The following is a 24961-nucleotide window of genomic DNA, read 5'->3' as shown; positions in this document are numbered from 1 at the left end:
TAAATTCTCGATAAAAAATGTCACAGTAAAAACCATAACATACATAATGTAAATTAGTGATGTCCAATTTTTAAACATTTCATTGTTTTAGTGCAAAAAAAAATAAAACAAGCAAATTAATAGTGAAAGAATTGTTATGAAGTCATTGAATAATCGTTTAATTCGTGTGTTCCAAATCGGTGTGACCGGTCACAGATTCCTAGAAACTGGGTATCGGGAGCACAATCTTTGTTTTATTTAGGTAGATCCGGCATAACGATCTTCAATGGAGTGCCAAGAGCGTGGGAGGCGAGAGAATCCGAGCTTCACCATTAAATGGAATCGTATATTTACTTATCACATAATTATGAAAATCGACACGTGACCCAAAAAAACGAAAGGAAAGTCAATATTTTTTTATATCCTAGCCAGCCCTCGTTACATCTGGGCCACGCTCCACGAGTGGATTCTATGTGGCTATAAATTTATCTCTCGGATGCGTATTGTTATTCGGTTTCAGTTCCCCGCAGCCCGTATCGTAAATAAACAACAAGAAATGAAGTGATTTACTCAATTTACGGGTATTGTAGCCGTGATAAGTATAATTGTGTAGCAATTTAATATTGTCAGCCTTACATCGGGGTTAGGGCGTAAAAGTTGTGTTATCTAATAAAAGCATCAATGCAAGCACCCATCTGCGAGGGTTGAGCTCAGAATTAGGTTAAAGGTTGGGGAGGTCGACGCGCGTTAAGCAGTTTTGGGGTCGAGGCTACATGAAGCGATCAATTTAACACAAAATAAACTTCGCGGTGTAACAAAAAAAATCATTTCGGTCTCGTAGGTACCTTCTTTATTCCCACAATGTCTTATGTCGATAGACGCATATACGCCACATCGATTTTAATTTATTCTTTTGTATTAGCAAGCTGCGTTTTTACGTCATATTTACCGTCATTGTTTATTACAAACACGTGCTCTGAAGATAATCTGAGAGGAATGCGCCTGTGAAGCCGTAAAGTTTCATGTAATAGAAATTAGTTATGTCTAAACGAACCGTAACTCAACCCTAATCAAACGCCAGAGGAAAATCAGGTCAAAGGGATATAGGGCAATACCCACAGGTAGGTCACAGAGGGCTGTGTGCATTCAACAATGTAAATCCGTGTACACAGTCAGGAAACAGCCTGCAGTTATGTCACTAGAGGTGATGGTATGGAAAATTATATCATGTCTATTTCATTAAATATCTAACATCACGAGGCATCTATTTATTGTTAAAAGTGTATGGAAGCAAGTTGAACAGGTAAGTTAATCATATCATTTATGAAGACATACCTTTTATTTTTGATATAAATATAGAAAATTAATTAAAATATAAAATAATCTACGAATATCCCATGGATGAGTAAAAGCCTCCCCTACTGTATTTTCACACTCCATGTGATATATATGGGTATTAAAAGAAAGAGAATCTACTGTTAATCATGTATCTTTCCCAATTTAAACTGCAAATGAATTCTTCTTTCATATTATTTTGTTTACATTTATTACAGATATCTTCCTGAAATGACAAGTGACAACATACTAATTATCCGTTTATTCCTGCTTATGCTGACTCCTAGCCAAGTATGTGATTAATGGAAATCTTATTGCATGTATGATCTTTAAGCTCAAGTAACTTTTCCTAATAGTCAATACCATCTTAACAATATTATAGTATCAAAAATCTAAATCTTACATGCACCTCTAATACTCGAAAGGAAACTGAATATTCGCAAGTTGCTTTGAATTATAAAATTTAGAAACCATTAATCGCCAAGCTAAAATTTTAATTTATCATCTATCATGAATAGAATATATGAATTTAAAAAATATTTAATTAAGTTTTGTTTATACATGTGTAATTTTCTAAAAAATACTATACATTATATATAAAATGTACTTGCTAAAACCTGTTGTTATGAGGAATTTCATTGAAATAAATAATAGCTTTGCATGTAAGAAATGATTTTTTGTAATGTGCAGTCCATGACATTAATATCAACATTTCATTGTACTATAAACAAGCCAGATTCATTATTAATATTCTGATCAAAGAAAGAAAAATATTTATTATTAACTCAGAATTAAAAGACTGTCCGTTGCATTTCTAAAAGTGTAATTTAACACATGTGCAAAAACAATCATAAGATGAACCAAATTGAGTCACAGAAGACACTGTTATTGTATGTAATTTATAAAATCCTTCAGTATTTTCATTTCTTTAGTAGAGCTGAGCTTTATTATGGTGAGGGTATTAAAACAAAAGTAATATGTTATTAACAATTGTGTCTATAGACAAATCAGTCTGAACCTTCAGTTGAAGTAATAATATGAAGACATGCATAATTGTTATACTTACATTTGTTTTTGGCATTCTCATCCATGAGCATGTTGAAATGGTGGTGGCGGTTCCACGCTGCCATTTTGCCTTCGTGCGGAGCCCCGAGAAGCACCAGGGCCGCCCCAGCGGGCCCAACTCCGTCTAGGGGCTCCAGTGTCCTCAATACACTACAACTTTGTCACACACTCATAACCCAAGAGGCATAACTAACACACGCTCACTGGCTCAAAACGCCGTCGCCTCGGACGGCGATGTCATCGGCGCCAGCCCGCGCCGCACATGCCTTTGCACTTCCGCTCCACGCACTTAACGATGCACTCGCGGGTAAATAAGCACGATCAACACGGCACCGCGCGGTGATTCACCTTCGCTGCCCGCCGCGCTCCGCACTGCAGGCGGACTGTAGCGTGCGCCCGGCGCCCGCGAACCCTACCAGTAACCAGACTAACACCCAAACACTCGTCCGTCGTCACGTGTGCGCTCAATGCGCCCAGACCACACCGATACCACCAACACTATCCTCCGCTCTTCGCACACCAAAACAATTACACTTAAGAAAAAAATCTATTTCGGTTTATGAAAATGAATGAATGCAACGGAACGAAAGGCGACGGGAGGGAGCAAGACGGACGACACGATTTCCCTTCTTCGATCCGATCCTTACAGGCTCGAATCGAACTCGCGGGCCGCGAACAAAATAATAACAAATGTGCATGAGATGCTTGTTAAATTATGTGCACGTGGGTTGCGTCACAGGATTTAACTTACTTATTATTATTACAGTAGCTAAAATTTTATGATTTTAAAATCGTTGCGGAATCCCTATTCACGACGGTGCAATAGCAAGCTCGTGAACAATTTCAATTTTGATGAAATGCGAACTACACCATAATACACATAAGTATCAAAAGTAATTAATTAACTTCACGTTACATCAGCGTAATTATAAAGTCTTTAACTACACTATTTGTAAACAAAACACAGCCCGTGATACATTCAGTAAAATAATAGTTTTTAACTGAAATCGCGAACGCGTTGATCAAGCGCGACAAGTAGGACAAAACATGGCAGACTCGACGAAAAGCACACGAACTTTGTCTGTGGTCGTTTTTATTTTTAAACGCTATGGTTGCCAGTACGTTCCATTTTAAAACATGAAAGTAGCAAATAATGATTTTTAAACAGTAATCACAATAATATCATATTTTACAATGTTTTTAATTGTAATTTTCTATTTACACTACTATTAGTCATATTATATTAATCAGTAAGAGAAGGCTCTTTATAGTTATTAAATACATCTCATAGTCTTTGATTTTAAAATCTACGTATAATGAAACGCTACAAGCGTGTACCAAAGACAAATCAGATGAAATCTATAAAAATATTGTCATCCGCTTGGTAGTTTTTTATGTTATTTAGTAGAAACGCTGAAAATGAGTAAAATGAAAAATGCCATTTTTCTTAATTTTGATGTAATATTGGTTTTAATTATTGTGACACAAAAAGATAAGAGTGATATGATGAACATTTAAATAAAGGACAAATAACAATTACAAACATAAAATACTGCAATGGAAAACATACACATAGATGGAAATAGTCAAAGAAAGTATTATATTCAAAGAAACATACGTCAAAGATTTAATTGATTAACAACAATTAAGAATTGATTAAAAATACGTTAATAAATAAAATGATTATTATAAAATCTATTATTATAGTGAAAATTTTAACACATTGACAATAGTAATTCCTGTATGGCTCGTTCTTATAAATAAATTATATTACTTACATGTTTACTTCAACACTAATTCGAATAATTTTGAAATAAAAATACAAAAATTTTATGTGCTTTATTAAAAAGCTTTTTAGTTCTAATAATGAAATATAATAAATCATAAATTAAAATAATTGACGTAGATGCTTTGAGTCTTTGTTATATTTTTGTTTGGTGGAATTTAAGTTTCATAATAATGTAACACTGTTTAGATGTTCAAGGAGTTTATCATAGACAATAATATTTTATCTATTCTCGCATTGGCTTTTGGTTATATGTCTGTATAACGCGGTCGCCATTGTTTCGTCCCCGAAACGAGCAAAAATAAGGAATTAAATCTAAAAATATAGTAAATATAAGTTATTTGTACGTTTTAAATTTCACACATATATTATTTAAGTTTAAATATAATTTAGTATATTCTTCATTGGTGGAAACACGTTACGTCAAAGTGGAAAATTTCCGGAATATTAAACGTGGATTTTTTGTAAACATGCCTAAACGTGGAGGAAGAATTAGAAATTGGAAACCTAATGAACACTTTGGTAAAAAAAATATTTGTTTCTATAAATAATTTAGTTGTGATAATGCCTAACGCTTTCATATAAAAAAAAGAACGATTTCCTGTCTCCTATGCTTTCAACTTAGCATCCATCTTTGTGACAGTAGAAAAACATGTTGTGAAACTGAATTTTGCGTCGTATATACTTACACTATCATTTATTTAAACATCCATTTGTAAAAACTTGTATTTTATTATTTACAGAACACGATGACCGTATTCAAAGTAATAACACAAGGCGAGTTAGTTTTAAACCTGGAACTAACAAAGGTAAAAACAAATTCAACTCATGGAATAATGCATCGCATCTTTTGTTGGATGGTGACATTGACATGGGAGCAACTGCCGGCCAGGGTCCAAACAGAAAGGGTTTTCGTGGCAGAGGGAGACTAAGCTCGCCTGCACCGAGACCAGCCTCAAAAAAAAAGTTTCTACCTGGTCTGTTACCTTGGTATCAAATAATAATACCATATGGAGCAAAACATGATAAAGATGTAGTTCTACGATCACTGCTGGGCTTTATCTCACCGGAAGTATTCATTCCACATTACTACAAAATAAATGGAAATGCAGCTGTGTTCTATGTTGATGATGTCAAAATAGCAGAGAAACTGTTCTATGCAGATCGAAAAATAGCTATGTCGGATGGATTCAAGCTTGTCGTAATTGTGAGGAATTCTGTACCGAATGTCAATGTTGATGCCGGTATGAAGGAGAAAATGAAGCTTGCTATGGCAAAAAGATATAATCCCGCAACCAAAGCTTTAGACTTGACGAAATTCCACTCTGATCCAGGTAATTATTCACTACATTTAGTGTAATTTTCTTGAATTAATTTGTGTTTTCTTAATAACATCCAAAAATAACCAGACATGTTTACTTAGATTAGTGACTAATCACTTTGTCCTCAGATTTAAGTGATATATTCTGTGCGCTGTTCCGTCCAGTAATCATGTTGGCAGCAATTGAGATCATGGCAGAAAATATTCCCGATTTAGAAGCTTTAAACTTAAATGACAACAAGCTTCATGGAATTGAACACATGAAGATTTTGTCCACAAAATTAAAGAATCTTAAAATTTTGTACCTGGGTGACAACAGGGTAAGTTTAGCTTAACTTTTTTGCATATATCTTACATTACTTCCTTTCTTCTCATTATGCTAGTTTGCAAGAACAGTTTCTAAGGTTTTGGGTACAAACCCTAGGTCTAGTAATAGTGATAGTTGGTAGCATTTACAATTTATGCCATGGAAAACATGTAAAAATGAAATTTCGTTTCAGATACCATACCTAGGTTCCATGGACCCCTTGAAGCCGCTTCAGCTTGTGGAGTTGTACCTTAAAGGAAATCCTCTGGTGAACAGGTTCAATGACCATGATATTTATGTCAGGTAATACTATTTTTATATCCATATTCATTGTGAAATACGAACAAAATGGGTAAAAAATAAGCTTGTCTGTTTGATCAGATTTGCCAGGCATTGATAAGATGATGCTATGAAAGCATATGCAAGAAGAACAAATAAAATGTAGTGTGGTGATGGTGTACATTAAAAAATCATTCTAAGAAATTTGACTTACAATTTGTCTGTTTTGGAATTCATCATTGTATAAATGATACATAAGATTCAAAAACTTGATTGATAAATCATTTCAAGACAAACAATTAATATTGCAATTAATCAACAATATTTTTTTGCAAAGTCCCGTTACTAAACAAGATAGACTGGGTGCTGCATTACAAAAAATAATTCAAATATTATTTGCATGTTATGTTAAGTAACTAATTGTCAAATACAATTATAATAAAAGTATTCTTAAATATAAATTCTTGTTTTGAAGTTAAACAAAAATAAAAGACCAAACTGAATATTCCATTTAAACAATACTGTGATTTCATGTGTTTGACTATTAGGAGACTGTTCTGTTCATACATATTACAGTATCATTATGTGGATATTTAAAGATGAACATCAAACAATATTGCTTAGTACAAAAAATAGTTAGTGTAGAATTTATGTAGAGTATACAAGTGTTACGCTAGGACATAATACTGACAGTCATTGGGATATGAGTTATGTAGCTTTGTACTAGTCTTTGCATGCATTAATAATAAAGTCTATAGTATGTATAGCATTAAATCTGTTCACTAGTTACTGGACTGTTTGCAATAAATAATCAGATAATTAAAAAACCAATAACATTTTGTAAACACTTGTGTAATACATTACTTGACAAAATTTTAAATTTTATCTAATGTAGTGTTTTAAAAATACCTTAAGAAATATGTTTAATATTCAAGATATACTATCTTATAACTACATATCTACTCCTGAAATATTATTCTCTTCTCAGTTTTGTTTTTGTGTGCTGGTCATTGTGGCGTAAGATTATTAGCAAAAAGGCTTTAAGTCAATTTTAAATAATAACAAAAAGTAAATTAATATAACAAGTTTATAGTAATGCATACTATAAACTTGTATACAATTCAATATTTTTCAACGTGTCATTGTGCTTGCGAGTGGAAGTATTATCAAGTAACTAAAGTATCCAAGTTTATAAAACAACATATAACTTCATTTTAACATTGTTCTGTAAAAAATATATTTTTTTTATATGCAATGTTATGATGTAGCAATTTATACACATACTAGTGATATTTATGATATTAAAGAAAACTAGAACAAGCAAAGCATTTTCTATAGCAGATAAATTATCAATATAGTACAGTAAGCCTCAAAAATATGCAAGATAAAGATTATCAATACAAATCATTCCATCTCAAATAATCAAAATAATAATGCTTTTGAGAAATGTTCCACACAACAGAAACACTAATATGAATTATTAAGATTTAAAGGAAACTAATGTTATAGGATAAAAACAATATTATGTAATATGTATAATGGAGTAATAGTAAAAATCATAAAATAAGTGGTTTTCTCTTTTAAAGCTTAAAAACTTTTATTAGTTTTTCTGTAGTATGGCACATTTCTACACAACTCAATTATATTTGTCTATACTTACTTTTTTCTCACCAATGTTTCAGTTGGTTATTGAAGGCTTTACATGTATGATTATATGATATAATTTCAAACCACAACCTTTAAAGCTCCTTACCCAAATGTTCAAAAATTGAAGCAATTTAAATTTTTGTAATGACATGTGTGTTTTTCTATATATGAGGTTATTAGAGGTTCAGTTTGAAATTCTGTGATATATTATTTTAGCCATTGCCAATGTATATTTTTGCGTCTTACTGTACATGATAATAATTATATTCTAAGACAAGAGAGTAAGATCATAAGTACACTTAATTGATAATGTGTAGCAATAATTCTGTTATTATTTAAAGGACAATAACTGTTATTTTTTTGAATTTTTATAATTTATTGTCGGTACTGAGATTCTCATACTCCAAAACAGATATTGTCCATTAATTGATAAAAAATGTTATTAATGAATCACAAGAGTTTCAGACTGTTTAACATCTTTGCCGTGTTTGTATGTCCAGCGACGTCCGGAAGAAATTTCCAAAACTGGTGAGATTGGTAAGTAGAATATGGGTAGTGCTAGTTTGTTTGTATATTGATTTAAGATTATACATGTCAGTTGGATGTTTATGTACTTAATTAGTTTATTTCAAATTTATAATTGTTCTAAAACCAAACTGTTTGTACTGTACAAAAATTTTACTTTACTACTACTTCTTTTTCAATTTTATCATTTTCATGTGTGAATTTTAGAAATATATATACATGTAATATTTGAATACATAATATATTTATCAGGACAGGACTTTGACCTGAACCTAAGTTGTCTATACTATATAATCAACATAAACTACAATAAGAACTAATAATAATATGTATATATAAAATCTTATTGAGTAATCTTGTATTGATTGTAAGTATAAAAGTATATATATGTAATAAGCAATAACATTTAATCAAGGCACTAACACTATTGCAACTAATTATATAGTAATACAGAATCTCTTATATTATTTTCTAAAGATTATATTTGATTATCTAGGACGGCGTGGATCTTCCTCCAGCGATCGGCTTCGACGTATCAGAAGATGTGACTCTTCCTCCGTGTCAGCAATCGTTCCTTATCGACCCTGCTGGCCAGGACCTGGTCAGAGAGTTCCTAACACAGTATTTTGCTATATTTGACTCAGAGTCAAGGCAACCGTTACTGGAAGCTTACCATGAGACTGCTACAATGTCCATGGCAGCAAACTATCTCAGCAATGATAACAGAAATGCACCCACTAATAGGTTTGTATTTATATTTACTACAGTTTGCTTGCAACATTAGACTAAAGCCTATTCAGGCTTAATTTTATCTTTATAGTTCAGTTAGATTTACTGTTTTAGTAAATGATGTTTTACAATATTGTGTCAAGTTATATACTTATTAAAAGAAATAATATGCTGCATGGTTGACAATATAAATAAATTTAATCTTGTTATAGATTGAACGCATACATATCAAACAGCCGAAATTTAATAAGAATAACAGAGAGAGAATCAAGAAGAAGATATTTACGGACGGGTAGATTGCAAGTTGTTTCATTCCTCTCAGATCTGCCCAAAACAAAACATGATTTAATGAGTTTTGCTGTGGATTTACTTGTTTTCACGGTAAGTTGTTGTTTGTATTCCTTTTTATCATATTAATGTAAACATTATATCTTTTTAATGATTGCACATCTTCAATAAAATCAAAAACATTTTAACCATTTTTTTTCCATACTTTTATCTAAACTCTATAGTGTTGTATAAAATTGTGTACTGAGTATGGCTTATTATTGCATACTAATAATCTTTCTTGTTTTGAATTGTTGTGTTTTGTCATTTCTATATACCACATAAAATGTACAACCTTATTTTTAAATGAACAAAATATGTGGACATAATAAAAATATAGCCAGGAGTTATTTCTGTTTAAGAGGTTATATGTGCATATTTTGTCAGATTAGTTCATTTATTAGTAAGCATTCTAATTATAAATTTTTTGTTCACAGCCAGCAATGATAGTTCTAACAATGAATGGAGTGTACAAAGAGACAACTGTAGCCGGCAACCCTTCACGGTCCTTCCACCGGACATTTGTCATAGTACCCAACAGTGCTGGAGGTTTCTCTATCACAAATGATATGCTCTTCGTCTCTAACACTACAAGGGAACAGGTAAGACACATGTCCATAAATACCCAAAAATGTACCAATAGATCTATCCAATATTTTAATTTGTTTTAAAAAGACCTTCAATTGTTTTTACAAAAGGTTACGATAAAGCTTACCAACTTATGTCTTCAGTATTAAATAAAATAGTAGACAGTATTAGTTGTTATTTTAGTATCTTCATTTAACATTTTTTAACCAGGAGGATGCATCGAGTTCCTCACCGGCGGGTGTGGCCGCGCCCGCCCCCGTCTCCGCGCCCGCTCCCGCCCCCGCTCCCGCTCATGACGAAACGCAGCGCGCTATTCTGGCCACTCTGAGCCAGCAAACGGGCATGAACGAGCACTGGAGCATCAAGTGAGTCAAACTTAAGTAATATAAGACTAAGATATGGATATGTACAGACGAGCATTACCCAAAACAGTGTACAATGTACTGTAGTTCATATGATTTATGTGCTTAATTTGTCGTTATAATTCATCTCGTGCTCAGTGGTGAAGGAAAACATCGTGAGGAAACCTGCATGTGACAAATTTCATAGATATTCTGCCACATGTGTATTCCACCAACCCACATTGGAATAGCGTGGTGGAATATGTTCCAAACCTTCTCCTCAAAGGGAAAGGAGGCCTTTAGCCCAGTAGTGGGAATTTACAGGCTGTTGTTGTTGTAGTTCATATTTTTCATCTATCTTTGTGTTCTCTTTACAGTTGTTTACAAGAAACTGGTTGGGACTATCAGCGAGCATTGTTCATCTTTAACCAACTACAATCAGAGGGCAAGATACCACCTGAGGCTTTTGTGAAGTGAACAAAATGACTCTTTACTGGGCAGTGCCTTTGTTAATAAAAACTATTTTATAAATTCAATCGAAATATTCTTGTTTTGATTAAGATTAAGAAGACAGAAGAGGAACAGCGTGTATTGAATCTAAAATCAAATTAAAAAAAAATTAAAAACCGCCAAAAAAAGAAATGGCTGGTGAAATTAATAAAAAAAAAATATTGTAATAATATTTCTGGAATTAATATTCTAAAATTTTTGGTATGAGTGAATTAGTAAGTAGTAGTTACGATTAACATACAAATCTGAAAATAATATGAATGTATACAATTTATTCATTTGTTACATGTTTGATACATTTTATTTTGGTTTTGGTTTGTTATAATTATATTGTGAAATTATACTAATATTATTTGATATTACTTCATGTAAATGCATTGTCAAATTGTCAATATATAAAAGAATTATGAAACAATGTGTAGGTAAAATTTATATAATTTCACTTTTACTTTGTGATATAATTCCAATATTAATGATTATTACAAACTTAAGAATTCACCAATTATTAGTAGTTTGAAAATAAACATATGAAATTGTGAGAGCAGCGTTTGAAGATGAATAATCTTTAAATAAGTGCTTAATCAAACACTGCTTATTGACTCAAAAGTTTACTATTGTTATATTTTACACTCATACCAAATTACGATAAAAAATTGGGAATATTAATAAGTACTGACTGCAATTATGAATAGAATAGAATTAGTTTTTGCAGTTAACATAATTGATTTTTTGTTTGTAAATATATGATATATGTATGTATGTCTGAATTTAATAATTTTCTATTGGACTAATGTAACTTAAACACAGACTGCAGTGTAAAATAAATATTTAATGTATTGTACACATAGTGGTCAGTTAGATTTGAATAGTTATGAAATTGTTGTTAAAACTTAAGAAATAAAATAATTTGATAAATCTTTTACAAATTGTAAAAATATCATAAAAGTGAAAATATTGTAGTAGTTAAAAAACGTAAGTTATTATTTTTTTTGTGTTATTCAAATGTACCGTGTGTACTGTAAAATTCATACCTCTTAAAATGTGTTACTTATTTCGATTTGACAAAGAGAAATGTAGACCTCTAATTTCGTTTTAGAAATAAAAATAGTTTAAGTCAATCATATGTTCGCTTTGGGGTCTGGGTTTAAATGGCGCAGGTTGGTTTGAGAGCGTAAGTCCTAATAAGGCCGGTTGCGTGGTATCCGTTGACATTTTTTTGACACTTGGTTGTGTAACCTCATGGTATATTTATGGCGTGAGTGGAACTCGCCTCGCAATAGACGGCGGATCCCCTAGGAGAGGTCCTTGTGGGCTAGCCGTCTTGTTATCGATTGTATCATGGTGTCGTCACGGTGCTTAACTTGGCCGTGGCTGAAGGATGGCTCACTCCTGCACCGTATCGGGGTTGTGTTTAGGGATGACTTCTAATTTCCTAGTATGATTACGAGTTAAGAAAATAAAAGTTTTATTTTTAAATTTATTTGTTTTATTTAAATTTCGAATACATAGAAACCTCATTGATTATAAAAATATTATTTGTTTATTGTTAACGATACAATAGAGATTCGCTTAGTCTTCGCAGGGAGGTTGCTTAAGATTTTTTTTGGATAGACTATAGGGTATTCAAAAATATTGGATGTTATTTTATACTTAAATTTGAATTATATTAATATTTATGCATTGTCTATACACACATCTATTTTTTTCTGAGATTTGAGAATTTCATAAATAATGCCCCTAGTAACGTTTCCGCATTCGGAAAATATAACCAATGATTTTTTGAGGTTAATCGACTTTACTATGATATAAAAAAAAAAGATTCCGACGAATTGATAACCTCCTCCTTTTTTGAAGTCGGTTAAAAAACATGCTAGTGGCAAAAATGGTGAAAATAATAACTGATCACAAATGAAGGTTTTCTAAGTGTCTAAACTTAGACTCAGATTTCATCTTTAATTTTAACATAATCTATATTTTCTTTGATATTCTACTATATGTGTTGATCGGAATTTGAATTTAAGTCACTTCTTAGGAAGAGGCATCCTTTGACCAGTAATTAATTTATTAACAAGCTTTCATTTTGCTTTTCGTTAATACAGCCTACGTCGTTTATTATTTATTTTTTTGTATTTTTATTTGTGAAGGTTTATGATTTCAATAATTGTTTATTTGAAACGTATCTGTAACTATTGTGTTACAACTTGTTATGAAATACCAAACGAAACTCGTTTCAAAACAGCATAAGGTGTAATAATGACGTCAATTGCTTATAAAATAAATATTGTGCGTTAATAAAATTGTTCTGCTGTTAAATAAATCGCTAAGTTGTAAACATAGATCAAAGAATTGTATTCGTCCGAACTACGAATGTTATGATCAGGATCTCAGATCTGTGAATGATCGCGCCATATTAAAACATCTAAAAACCATTTTAAGATTGGAAGTTAAGTCCGTTAAGTACCTATTCATGTTCTTCTTATGGTTAATTATATTTTGTACTATCAATTCTCAAAGTGTTTAATAGGCTATTTGACAAAGCGAAAAATAAATTGTGAATTATTGTAATCAGTGTATATTATGAGTTTAAAAATGGTTATTTACTAACGAAACTTGAAAATAAAACTTAATTTATTCAAAAGTCAATAAATAAAAATGCATTTTTTCAAACGTTTGTCACGTGACACAAAACGCTCCTGATTGGCCGGGCTTATGATAAAGTCACTTTCTTGTAAACCTTGCTTTTCTTCTATATGTACCACAGATTAAAATACAGCAAAGTGACGTCACCGACCCCATTGCAGCGCCATATTGTCCAAGTAGCGTTTTCGCGCGTTATTTAAATATGGAATTTTTAATATGATATTTTTGTACAAATATGTACTAGAAATAAAAAAAATCAACTTTTACTGGGTTCTTTAACCTCTACTAAATAATATAAAATTGATTTTAAAAACCAGTCAAATAGCCTATTGCATTATTTGGTCATAATTTGGGTTTCTATCAATTAAAAAAACATTAGATTACGTGATTGAATATTTCATTCGGATTACTTTGTAATCTGGAGATAATATTATGTAACAGAGATATTTTTAAATGTAAACTAGTTTTTACAGAAAAACCCTCTGCCATTGTGCTGTCACTATAGTAATGTTGTCAATGTAATGTGACCACTTACCAGCAAGCCGGCGATTTACAAGTTTTCCTGTTTTCTTGCAATGAGTAAAAAATTCGGTCAAAGACCCCATGACTAAAAAATAATTTAGTAATTTTTTCTATGTGTCAGGTTGATTTAGAATGTAACTTATATGATTGCAGGTTTTAATGCTTTCATTCATGGATCCGTTTCAAAACTTATTTTTTCGACAAATAGATCAATTTGGAATTACGTCTAGACGTATTTCCATCCTTCGGTCTATTGTGAATGATTAGAGTGACTAGTAGATATTGGCTTTGATATATTTTTTAAATGTATTTAATATTTAAAATAGTAACTTTCCATTTTAGTAATGAAATTACTTAAATGAAGCAGTATAATGTTTTCTTTGTTCGTACGAATAGGTTTTAATCATCTGATACAATTAACATTTCGCTGGAACTTCTCTTTGAAAATATTCCGCGTTGCACACGCTCTTGTTGACTTATGATAACTCTATTCGAAGTAAGATGACTTCGTGACTGTGGAATTTCATAACAATGAATTAAACTTACATTCGTACAAATTTGAAAGTTGATAAGGAATAAATCACAATTTTAAATGAACCTTATTTTAATCAAACACAAAATTAGCAGTGAAATTTATTATGGCAATAAATCACTGAATATTTTTATTGATTTTTTTTCTAAATTTTTTATGGTATTTTTAGTGAAAAAAGCTAAATGTCAGTCCCATTGTTCCTTAATAACATTTGCAATCTTTCCTTAACAGCCTTGTTATCTCAACCGTACCGATCAATCTCATTCGTGTTTTCTCCATCCAACGTGACGTTGGCGAAATAATCTGTGCCCTACCGTCACTAAGAACCATAAAACTAAAAGTTGAATTGAACCTTTCAATAACCACCAACAATAGTAGTAACCTTATAATCACATATTATTTCAACTTGAACTGGTAAATCAATCTTGCCATAGTTACCTTGGTAACTTCGCGTCAACTCCTATCTCATGGCAGCATTTCGGGCACATTCCAATAGAAAATGATGTATTTTGTCCGCAATGATACATAAATCACAATACATAAATGTTTAAAAATACTGACTTACTGAATTTAATGTGCAGCCTAAACCGGTGAGTCTAGCAGGATGATAAAATTTGCACCGGAACTCTTAGTGGAACTTAGGTGGTCAATAACTTTACAAAATTCATCTCATTAAGAGCTATGGAATATTTAATGGATATTCGTCATTTATGGAAATTTGTATTTTGGCTTATGACAAGTGTAAGAATCATGATTAAGATTTTTTGAAAAGTTATGAAAAATAGATACCTATAGGTTTTGAGGTTTTTATAAAAAACTATTTAGAAAAATCTTCACCAGAATTGAAAGTTGGTATTGTAATTTCGTTTGGAAATCGATGTTTAGGCTTTTTTATGTGAAAGACCAACGTTACTGAATTCACTACCGTTTGTCCTGTCGGGTAGGTACAGGACAAGTAATAATATAAGACCACGTAAATAGAAGTATACTCTCATGTATATGCTTTTTATTTGGAATAGCACACATTAGGTACATTAAAAACATAAACTGTTATGTTATCTACAATACTTGATTATCATCGTTATTAGGCCTTTTTATTTTACAAATGATTTTTCTATTTTTTTCAGATTTAGACGGCAAATACATCGTAAATTTACGTAAATAATAAAATTATGACGATAAAGACAAATGTTTTTTTTGTCGTCGTATAACGCAGAACGAATTATCAAAATATATTGTTTCCATTCACAAATAACAATTAGTGTCTGATCATGATGATTATTATAATCAGAGCATGACGTAACACGTTTTTCAAAGTATTTTAGGACTAAAGAGTCTCTAATAAAATGAAACTCCGTATTTACAACTAGCTTTCGCTCGCGACTTAACACACGTGTTACATAGATTAGATGTTAGATATAAAAATTAGCATTTATCCCTTCTTGTGGATCAATCTTGCTTCATACCTACCTACCTACCATAACAGATAGACAGGGTTACTCATGCATTTATAATATTAGTATAGGTAGATTACACTAACATATGTATAGAAATTATACATGGGATAGACTAGGTAAAACTCTTATTTCAATTTCATTAAATATCCTAGTAGTTTTTATATGTCATCTAATTTTAATTCGCAATCTATGTAATAACTTTTTTTTAAAACATAATAATATCATGACAATTTTTGAGTTTGAAATCTTCCTTAATGCTTGGCTTTTCCCAAATATAATATGCATATATTAAATTGTAGACATTCTTTTGGAATCACTAATTTGATCTTAGATACAAATGCGTGATACGCGTTAAAAAACAGCGATCTTTTTATAGACACAGAAGATAGATTAATTATACGATGATGTAATGGCCATTAATACCCTATAATTGTAACATAATGACTAAATTGAGATAATTGTAGGTTGTAATTAACAATTATATGTACAGATTTAAGTAATTCCGTCTGTCATTCTGTCTGTTGCTCTTTCACAACCAAACTTATGAAACAAATTTGAACATCAATGAAGGACATAGGCTACTTTATTGTCTGTCTGACAACAAACCCCTTAAACGAGCGAAACCGCGGACTATATGTAGTTAATAATAAACCAGGTAAAATATAACTTTCTTATTTAAGTGTGCTTTTTAGCTTAGTAGTGCAGAAAATTACAATTTTTAGCCGGTAATAAAATATTTTTTCTGTATGTTTATTATTTATTGTTATTGTTTATCATTTGAAAAGGTCGTATATATTTATATTGATTACATTAAATCTTTTGTCCGTTCGTTTTTCCTGTAAAACTGAAGCTGGAAATCCCTCCGGAGAATTATTCGCCACTTAATATTATTCTCGGAATTGACATTATCGTAGCCGAGAAGGGTTACGATAATATCCATTTCCACGGAAACGGATAATGATTCTTATTACAATCCGATAAAGTCAGGTTTCTATTTAATATCATTTGGACAATTTAATGTTTTATACTGACTCAAATATGTTAGTGGCATTTCCCCCTTTTTAAAGGAGAACAGCAAAAGCCGATGACAAAATGTTTCTAAAATTTAAATTGTGTTTAGTGAAATTATTTAGTGGGTAATAAAACTATTGTGGTGGTCGTGCTCGGTACTGGTGGACAGGCTGTATGAAAACAACGACAACAACAACAGTCTGCATATTTCCCACAGCTGGGCTTCCTCTCTCTTTGAGGAGAAGGTTTGAATAATATACCAACAATCTGTTCCAAAGCGGGTTGGTGGAATACACATGTGGCAGAATGTTTATGAAAGTAGAGACATGCAGGTTTCCTCACGATGTTTTCCTTCACCGCTGAGCATGAGATGAATTATAAACACAAATTAAGCATTTGAGTATTTAGTGGTGCTTGCCTGGGTTTGAAGCCGCAGTTATCGGTTAAGATGTACGCGTTATAACAAGTGGGCCATCTCGGCTCATAAGGCTGTATGATTGAGTTTTAATTACGCATTTGCTACTCCTCTCTTGCTACGCTGTCTCATAGTTCAACCGAATTTCTCTCAGGGAGTGAGAAGGGACCTTGACTCCACACACGGCCGGTCGGTCGTTGTTCCCGATGATGACGTCACGCGTGCACTCACCATAAAGTCTTAGTTCTTACGTTTGGTGGCTCATAGGCGATGTAAAGTATGTTAAAAAAAATGTTACAGCGTCTTACAGTGACAATTAGGTGGCTCATGTTATGGAAAAAAATGGCTAGGGTAGACTGGGTACGATTGTGACAATTTTCATTCGACGGCCAATAATTTTGCTAGTGTAGCAGTAAAGTATACAAAATAGGTTTTTTTTATAAAGAGTACTTTTACCTACGTATAAATACAAAAAATGTATTTCTAAGTACTATGGTTAACTCATAGGAGCAAATTAAAAAAAAAAAAAGAAAATGTCACAACCGACCACATCCCAGGGGCGGTTGTGACAGTACTTGGGGTCGGTAGTGACGGGTTCAAAAATACACCAGAATGATCATCAATCACTTTTATTGCACAACATGTATCATTTTAAGTGTATACATATATCACTTTAGAATCTAGGTATAATAGCTATAATAACAAATTCTCATATAGCAATCTGATTGCTTATAATGAATACTTTAATCAGTCTTAAATTACAAAGCAGTACAAAATCCTAAATAAAATATTATAATTATACAAAACATCAAAATTATAACTAAATAAAAAAATGTGTATTGTATCAGCATACAGCATAACAAAAGAAAATAATATTTAATATTCATTATCAATCAAAATAATATATTGGAGATCAATCATCAGTCAGAGTCATCACAGTTATGGCATATGTAATGGCGATTACCATCAGTGCACTCTAAATGTGACCAGAGCTCACATTTTCCTTGGCACTTTATCCATTTTTCACCAGGCTTACTATCGGAATATGCACCAATGCACACTAGACAAAAATACTCTTCTTCATCTGATGACGGTGGTGATGTCTTCCGTTTTCTCTGCTTATTTTTTCCTTTCCCTTTATTTTTTCCTTTTACTTCGTTCAGGTTCTTCTTTATCAGTTTAGCCTTCAATCGTTTTTCTCTTTCTTCATATTCCTGCCGCACTGCCTCTTTTTCTGGGGTGTCTGTATAAATGGTTGACTTTTTGGATCTGGAACCTCTTGATTTCCTTTGGGGAGCCTTTGGAAAAGGTCGAACAATATCAGGAGAAAAAATAAGAGGTGTATCTGAGGTTGATGCAGTTGGCTGATCATTGCTATTTAAATATAGAAATGAGAATTCACCCAATACGGAAGGTGAAAGTGGTGGTGTTTCATCATTCGGTTCAAGATAGTTCTCATCTAATGAAAAATCTAATAGTGGTGACACCGGTGCCATATCACTGTTAGGAACTGGATTGTTTTCTTTAATGTCAGGGTTTGGTCTGTTCGGGGTTTGATCATCAATTGCAGAAGTGCATGTAGCAGGATTGTTTACTTGATGGTCTGGAGTTGGTCGATCTGTTACAAAAGAGGGAGCAAAATCTATTTCAGAGAATAAATTTCGATTAAAAGGGTAAATACCAGTTTTAGAAAATCCAGCCTGAATATTCGCTTGTGTCAAAGCTAGAGGCATTGCAGTTTTCACAATACTTGGTATGTCGTAGATGGTCATAGTTCTTCCAGGGTGACTTCGCATCCAACCGTCACAAGCAGTATTTATTGCTTTTTTTAAGGGTCCGAAGACGGATCTATCCAGGGGTTGCAGTTTGTGCGAGCAGTGTGGAGGAAATGAAAGCAAAGTGATTCCATTTTCTTTACAAAAATCCAATGTATTAATATGGATGTGAGAAGAATGGTTATCCAGCAAGAGTAAAATTCTATGCGTTAGAGAAGCATTTGCAAATTTCTTGAAATGTTCAAGAAAAACTAAGAATGATGCGTCTTGCATCCAGCCTGAAGGATTTGCAGTTCCTATTGATTCTATAGGTCCGTCTCTCACAAAATGTTCGTGGTAACGAACGCGAGGAAATATGAAAAGAGGGGGTATACTATTGCCCAAAGCATTTACTGCAAATGTCGCTGTGACCAATGTACCTCGTTCAGCTGACGTTAGAGCTCCCACTTGGCGTATGCCACGTCTTGCGACAACTTTATCGGGTCTATGGACGGTAGTTATGCCTGTTTCGTCTACATTATATATATTCTGTGGCTCATAAGCGTGTCTGTCCAAAACAATTTACAAATTGTTGTAAAAAGCTTCCACGTTTGTTTTATTAAAACTTGTTGCTCTTGTGAGGCTAGTAGCTTGAGCTACACGAACAGATAGTGATGGATTCCTGTTCATGAATGAACGAAACCATTCCTCACCAGCCATCTTATTCTGAAGCCAAGTAGCAGGTCGCTTTAGATTATATTTATTAGTAAGCTCAAAAGCTAACTTCCGTACTTCTCTCGGAGATAAACCAAAATATATTTCAGCACAACGTGTTATATATTTGGACAGCTGCTGTTCTTGTTCCTCAGAGAAAACTTTATTATGTGCAACATACCCCATGCTGATGCTGTCTTTATTGTGGTCATTGCCGGGTCCATCGCGTTTTCGAATATACCGTAATAAAGACATACGATTAACTTCGTGCATTTCTGCAGCTCTCCGCAACGATGTTCCTCGTTTCACCTCGGTATAAGCGTCTTCAAATTTTACAATTTCACGTTGCCCTCTTTCCGTCTTCCTTACGCGTTTTCTTGGCATCTAAAAGCAAAAACACAAATTAAAAAATTGTCACAACCGTACCCAAAGTACTCTTTGACAAAAGAACATTATTTGTAATAATATTAAATAACGTACTTACACAGTAAGACCTGCTATTTAACCATCAATGTTTGACTAATAATGAAAAACAACATCTATTACTGTATCTATACACATATTACAACAATCACTAAAAGAAATCCAATAAAAATACTTACTTTTGACCGTTAAAAAGAAATGAGTGCCTCTGCTTACGTCAACGTCGCGCGTCGCCTGACAAAACACTGTGAAACACGTTCAGACTCGCACGACTTTCCTCTCTTCCCTTTACACCTCCCCCGTATTCCTTATGGTTTCGCTAATATTGCGACTGTCACAACCGTACCCTGTCACAACCGTACCCAGTTTACCCTACTACTTACCAGTACACCATAGGTCTTGTCGGACTTAATTAAAGTTAACATGAGTATTTATAATTTTATTTTGATATGTATTGGATATGTACCGCAAGTTGAATAAAAAAAGTATATACATACTACCTACCCCATTTTTTAACATAATTTTTTTTAATGCGAATTCATTATTAAAACATAATGTTCAATCGTATTTTTTGTTGCTTATATTTGGAGATCAATATATATTATATTTTATATACAAAGATTAATGCATTGTTTTAGTAGCGTCCACACAGGAAATGCTTGAATCTACAATTCATTCTCCGACAACCATGATGACAATTTGATATAATGCAAAAAGAAAACAAATAACATTGTAAATATTTTTATTTGAAAAGAGCGTCTATACCAGACTCTTGCCTTTTATTCTAGCTTTCCGAATCGGTGGTAGTATTAATGACAATTCATAAACACTTAATTGTGAAGTTTATTTAAATAAGATAAATTTGATTTGATTTTTATTTGATTCGAACTTATTGATTGAATCAACAAACAATTTTATTGTTACAGTTGATACGGTTAAGTAATTAATCGTACTTTCTTATACTTTGTAAACTTTCTAGTAAAAGCAGTTAAAATTAGATCTAGTTACTTGATGGTATAACAAAGCGTAACGCTTGGTTATTTATTGCGAATTTAAATTACTATCAATTCTTTCCTTAGTAATACTGTCACTTCTTGTTTGAAATTATAATAGGCGTATAAGCTTTTTTAAATGTTAGATATATATCTAGTTTCAGTTCACGGTTTTGCCTACTTGCTAGGTTTTAGGCATTACAAGTTTGATCTTCCTTAGGGTTCAAAGTTGGGGGAGGTAGGGGAGGGACGGGCAATCAGGACACGTGCATCCCTTAAATCATATCCAATTCGATTTAGTAGTATACGCGTGAATGTAACAAACAAGAAAAAGGTTCACATATAATAATCTTATCTAGTATTTAATTATATACATTGTAATGTTTGATATTTCATCATATTATGCGTTGATTAAATTATCTTTCAAAGACACTAAGCAAATAAGGCAGTTTAATTTTTTGAAATTTTATAACGATTTCAGGTTTTGTGAATTTCATAATACATTTGAATATATCAGATTTTTCTCTTCGATATTTTTGTTTAAAAAATCAGATATAAATAAGTAAATATTATTGAAATAATAATCTATGTTTCAATCTAAAAACAAATAAACAAATCATACTTTCCTTATCATCATAATATTTATTTTTATAAACAGGATGCTACAAACATGTGAAGCAATTCATGTAGGGTTTGATTTGTGATATTTTTATTTATCATCCATAACCACATACATGAATATAATAAATATTATACAAATGTAGATCTTTAACGTGAATCTATTTGAGGTTCTTAAGAGCCTTAAATAAATCTATTTTTTCTTATTACTCTTTGTTTTGATTTTCTTATAAGCCTTACTTTATTGAAGTACTGGAATGCCAGTGGTAGTCACTTTCCATCAAGTGATCCTCCTGCTCATTAGCTATATATATATATATATATATATATATATATATATATATATATTATAATTAGATTTACCCCATGTTTTAATGTAACAGTGGACACTTTAATGGCTTATGTAAGACTTATTTTGGAATCAAATGTTTGTGTAATTCACTATACTGTTTATTTCCCGAAAATTAAATAATAAACAACTGGTATTGTCATTTATAACAAAATGAAAATGATGTAAACCGCCTTCTAAATCATAAACAATAAACTAGAAATAAATAAAAATATGTCTATGAAACTACTAGACTGCAACAATCTTTTAGTTTTCGAGAAATTCGTGGACAAACATACAACATACACATACGAAATTAAGCACATGTGCTTGGTATCCTAAACGAATCATCATACTCAAATATAATTCTATTCTAACAATGTTACATACACATGTCGAACTGATAACCTCATTTTTTAGAAGTCGGTTAATAATAAATAAATAAAACAAAAGAGAATAATTTTACTTATACTTAACAATATCTTCATTTATCTAGTACAAGTCTTTAAAAAATGTTTAATTTAAAATCGTATCAACACAAATTTCAAAATTTATCAGCGAAAACAATTGAAAACTAATTGAATATTTAGGACTCGAGAAGCGAAACCGACACTTTACACATTGGTGAGTTTAATTCCTAGATTTATAAACTACATGTCAATGACATTTTTATATTGTGTTGACAGAATTAAGATCACATAATCTTCAAACATGTACCTTTAAAATTGTTTGTGAAGTCGGTAAAATAGTGGAGAACATTTTTCACGGCTGGCAAACAAGTCATCGACCGCGCTCAGCGTTGCACAGAGAAAATATTCCGTGACATTCTAATATTCTAGTGCAGTTTTAGCCTAAATTGCGCATAGTCTACATTTATAATACTCTTTATTTCATGCAATAAGGAAATAACGACATGAATTAATGCCATCGTTAATCGTTTTATAACAAAATGTTTTGTTTGGTTAGATTTAATATGATTATAATTAGCGCTAATGCAAATTTCTCATTTAAAAAGAGTATTACATATATTGTGTAGTATACTACTTTATTTAAGTAAGTACTGCTTACGCGCAATTTTAAACTTGTTATAATTTATGATTTATTTGTATCTGTGATGATTATAATAGAGTAAAATATTCTTAGATTGTTTTGTTATTAATTATTAAATATCGTCGTTTTCAGTAAAGAGTATAAAAATAAACTTCAAAGTACAATAGAATGATATAGCTTCCGAGACACAAATGTCTGTTTATAATAAATATTCATATATGTATATTACTATGTTAGCTGTTTTAGATTGAAATATGTTGTACATCATCAAATAATTATCTTATTATTTAACCACAATTTTATATTTTCATAATCACAAAGAAAAAGTAAATGATGTAGTAAATTACAAAATATCTTAACAAACAGTACGTAGGTATATTATAATATAATAATCTTAATCACACGTAGCTAAGCAAAGATTGGCTAGTTGTTTGAATTACACGCGTATGCAATACGCTTTCGCTGTGTGTAATGTGCGCATGACTTTATAGCACTTGCTTTTACTCTGTACCTATTATCTTGATTCACTTATCTGAGTACCGCCAGTGTGATGTTGGTTGTAGTCGCTGTTCGTAACCAGTGGTCGCCGGACGTACCACAATCTTGGATTTCTTTGTTATTTTTTAGTGCTGAATCGAGTTATAACTAATTGTTTGTTGTGAATGTATAGTGTAACGGTATAACGCAAGCGGAACACATCGCCGTTTGAGGTCAGTATTGTTCGATGTGCATTAACCCTTTCACGGTTTTGTTTTGAGTTTGTATTGTATGAAACGTGTTTTTGGGTCACTTATGGGACAATTACAAATGTTACACGTTACTCACAATATCAATGACTGAATAAGAGATCGGATTGTAAGAATAGTTTGTACTTTATTTGAGTATTAATTTCAAATTTTAATTTTTAATTTACCTCCCACGTTGGTACGTTTGAAAAAAGTTGAATACATTTTAAAATCAACGCGTTTTTGTAAATATGATGATAATTATTAATGAATTATAACTTGCATAATTTTAATGTATTTTAAAATACATAGTAATTTAAATTATTTATTACGTATTTTATACATTTAGTTACTCGGTAAGGATTGTTATGTTGTAATATGATGTATGTAAGTCAAGCTTTTCAAACTCAGCAAAATTCGCGCCGCTGTTTCTAAAGCATTTTTCTACATTTTTTTATCCTCAACATAATTTACGATTCTGTAATTAGATCTGAGACGGTTATCATTGAGTTTATTTTCTTTCAGTGACACCTATTTATATATTCAAAATTAATTTATGATTGGGCTTGGCTATGATGGTTTAGTGATTATGATACGTTAATGTTGATAGAAGGTTCCAAGTTCGATTACTTAACTTGTGTTTCTACTTAATATCATGCTGAGTAGTCATGAATAACATCGTGAGAAAAGCTGCATGTATAGCACATGAAAGGTCTTAAATATGGGTTCAACCTTAGAATAAGCTTCAAATCGGTTCAATGAAACGACTGACTGGCCGCCGCGGCGTATTTAGGATTCAGTAAACCAGAGTAATCTTTATCTTAAATATATTGATATATTAATGGTAAGGACTCGTAATATATTTTTTGTAATATATAAAATATAGATGAAGTCTGTTTACTGTTTGAGATGAGCGCGTGGATACGGCATAATAGCGCGGTATCCACGCGGTCATCTTGTTCTCATCGCTTTCAATGATTTGAACTTCAAGACTTAATGGTTGTGTATATGATGAAAACATTTGAAGTAGGTTTAAGCATT

General features: G+C 31.9%; 3 protein-coding genes across 4 annotated transcripts in view; 2 read left to right on the top strand and 1 right to left on the bottom strand.

The window, feature by feature from the left end:
* Window positions 1-3452, bottom strand: part of LOC124535876 (serine/threonine-protein kinase minibrain) — a 102410-nt gene extending 98958 nt beyond the window's left edge. For both annotated transcript variants that reach the window (XM_047112272.1, XM_047112275.1), the window contains exon 1: window positions 2381-3452. In XM_047112272.1, coding sequence (XP_046968228.1) covers window positions 2381-2444 — 64 coding nt within the window. In that variant the 5' untranslated portion in view covers window positions 2445-3452. The remainder of the gene's footprint in view (window positions 1-2380) is intronic.
* A 941-nt stretch (window positions 3453-4393) lies between these two features.
* Window positions 4394-12213, top strand: LOC124535544 (nuclear RNA export factor 1). The gene is made up of 10 exons (XM_047111768.1): window positions 4394-4687; window positions 4909-5499; window positions 5616-5806; window positions 5987-6096; window positions 8220-8256; window positions 8741-8988; window positions 9186-9354; window positions 9738-9902; window positions 10099-10253; window positions 10607-12213. The coding sequence occupies exons 1-10, from the start codon at window positions 4636-4638 to the stop codon at window positions 10704-10706; spliced, it is 1818 nt and encodes a 605-aa protein (XP_046967724.1). The 5' UTR covers window positions 4394-4635; the 3' UTR covers window positions 10707-12213.
* Window positions 12214-23653: 11440 nt separating this feature from the next.
* The window catches only part of LOC124535645 (inositol-trisphosphate 3-kinase B), a 173103-nt gene continuing 171795 nt past the window's right edge, over window positions 23654-24961 (top strand). The window contains exon 1 of the mRNA XM_047111920.1: window positions 23654-23905. The gene's annotated coding sequence lies outside the window, so the exon portion shown is untranslated. The remainder of the gene's footprint in view (window positions 23906-24961) is intronic.

Source organism: Vanessa cardui, chromosome 15 (assembly GCF_905220365.1).
Source record: "Vanessa cardui chromosome 15, ilVanCard2.1, whole genome shotgun sequence".
NCBI classification, from domain to species: Eukaryota; Metazoa; Arthropoda; class Insecta; order Lepidoptera; family Nymphalidae; genus Vanessa; species Vanessa cardui.
The sequence above is the reverse complement of the archived record's forward strand: the minus strand, read 5'-3'. Positions and strand labels throughout refer to the sequence as shown.

Excerpts from the sequence above, each read along its gene's own strand:
- LOC124535544 (XM_047111768.1), top strand. The coding sequence starts at position 4,636 with ATGCCTAAACGTGGAGGAAGAATTAGAAATTGGAAACCTAATGAACAC. Across the intron at positions 5,500-5,615 it reads GAAATTCCACTCTGATCCAG|ATTTAAGTGATATATTCTGT; the intron begins GTAATTATTCAC and ends CTTTGTCCTCAG. Across the intron at positions 10,254-10,606 it reads AACGAGCACTGGAGCATCAA|TTGTTTACAAGAAACTGGTT; the intron begins GTGAGTCAAACT and ends TTCTCTTTACAG.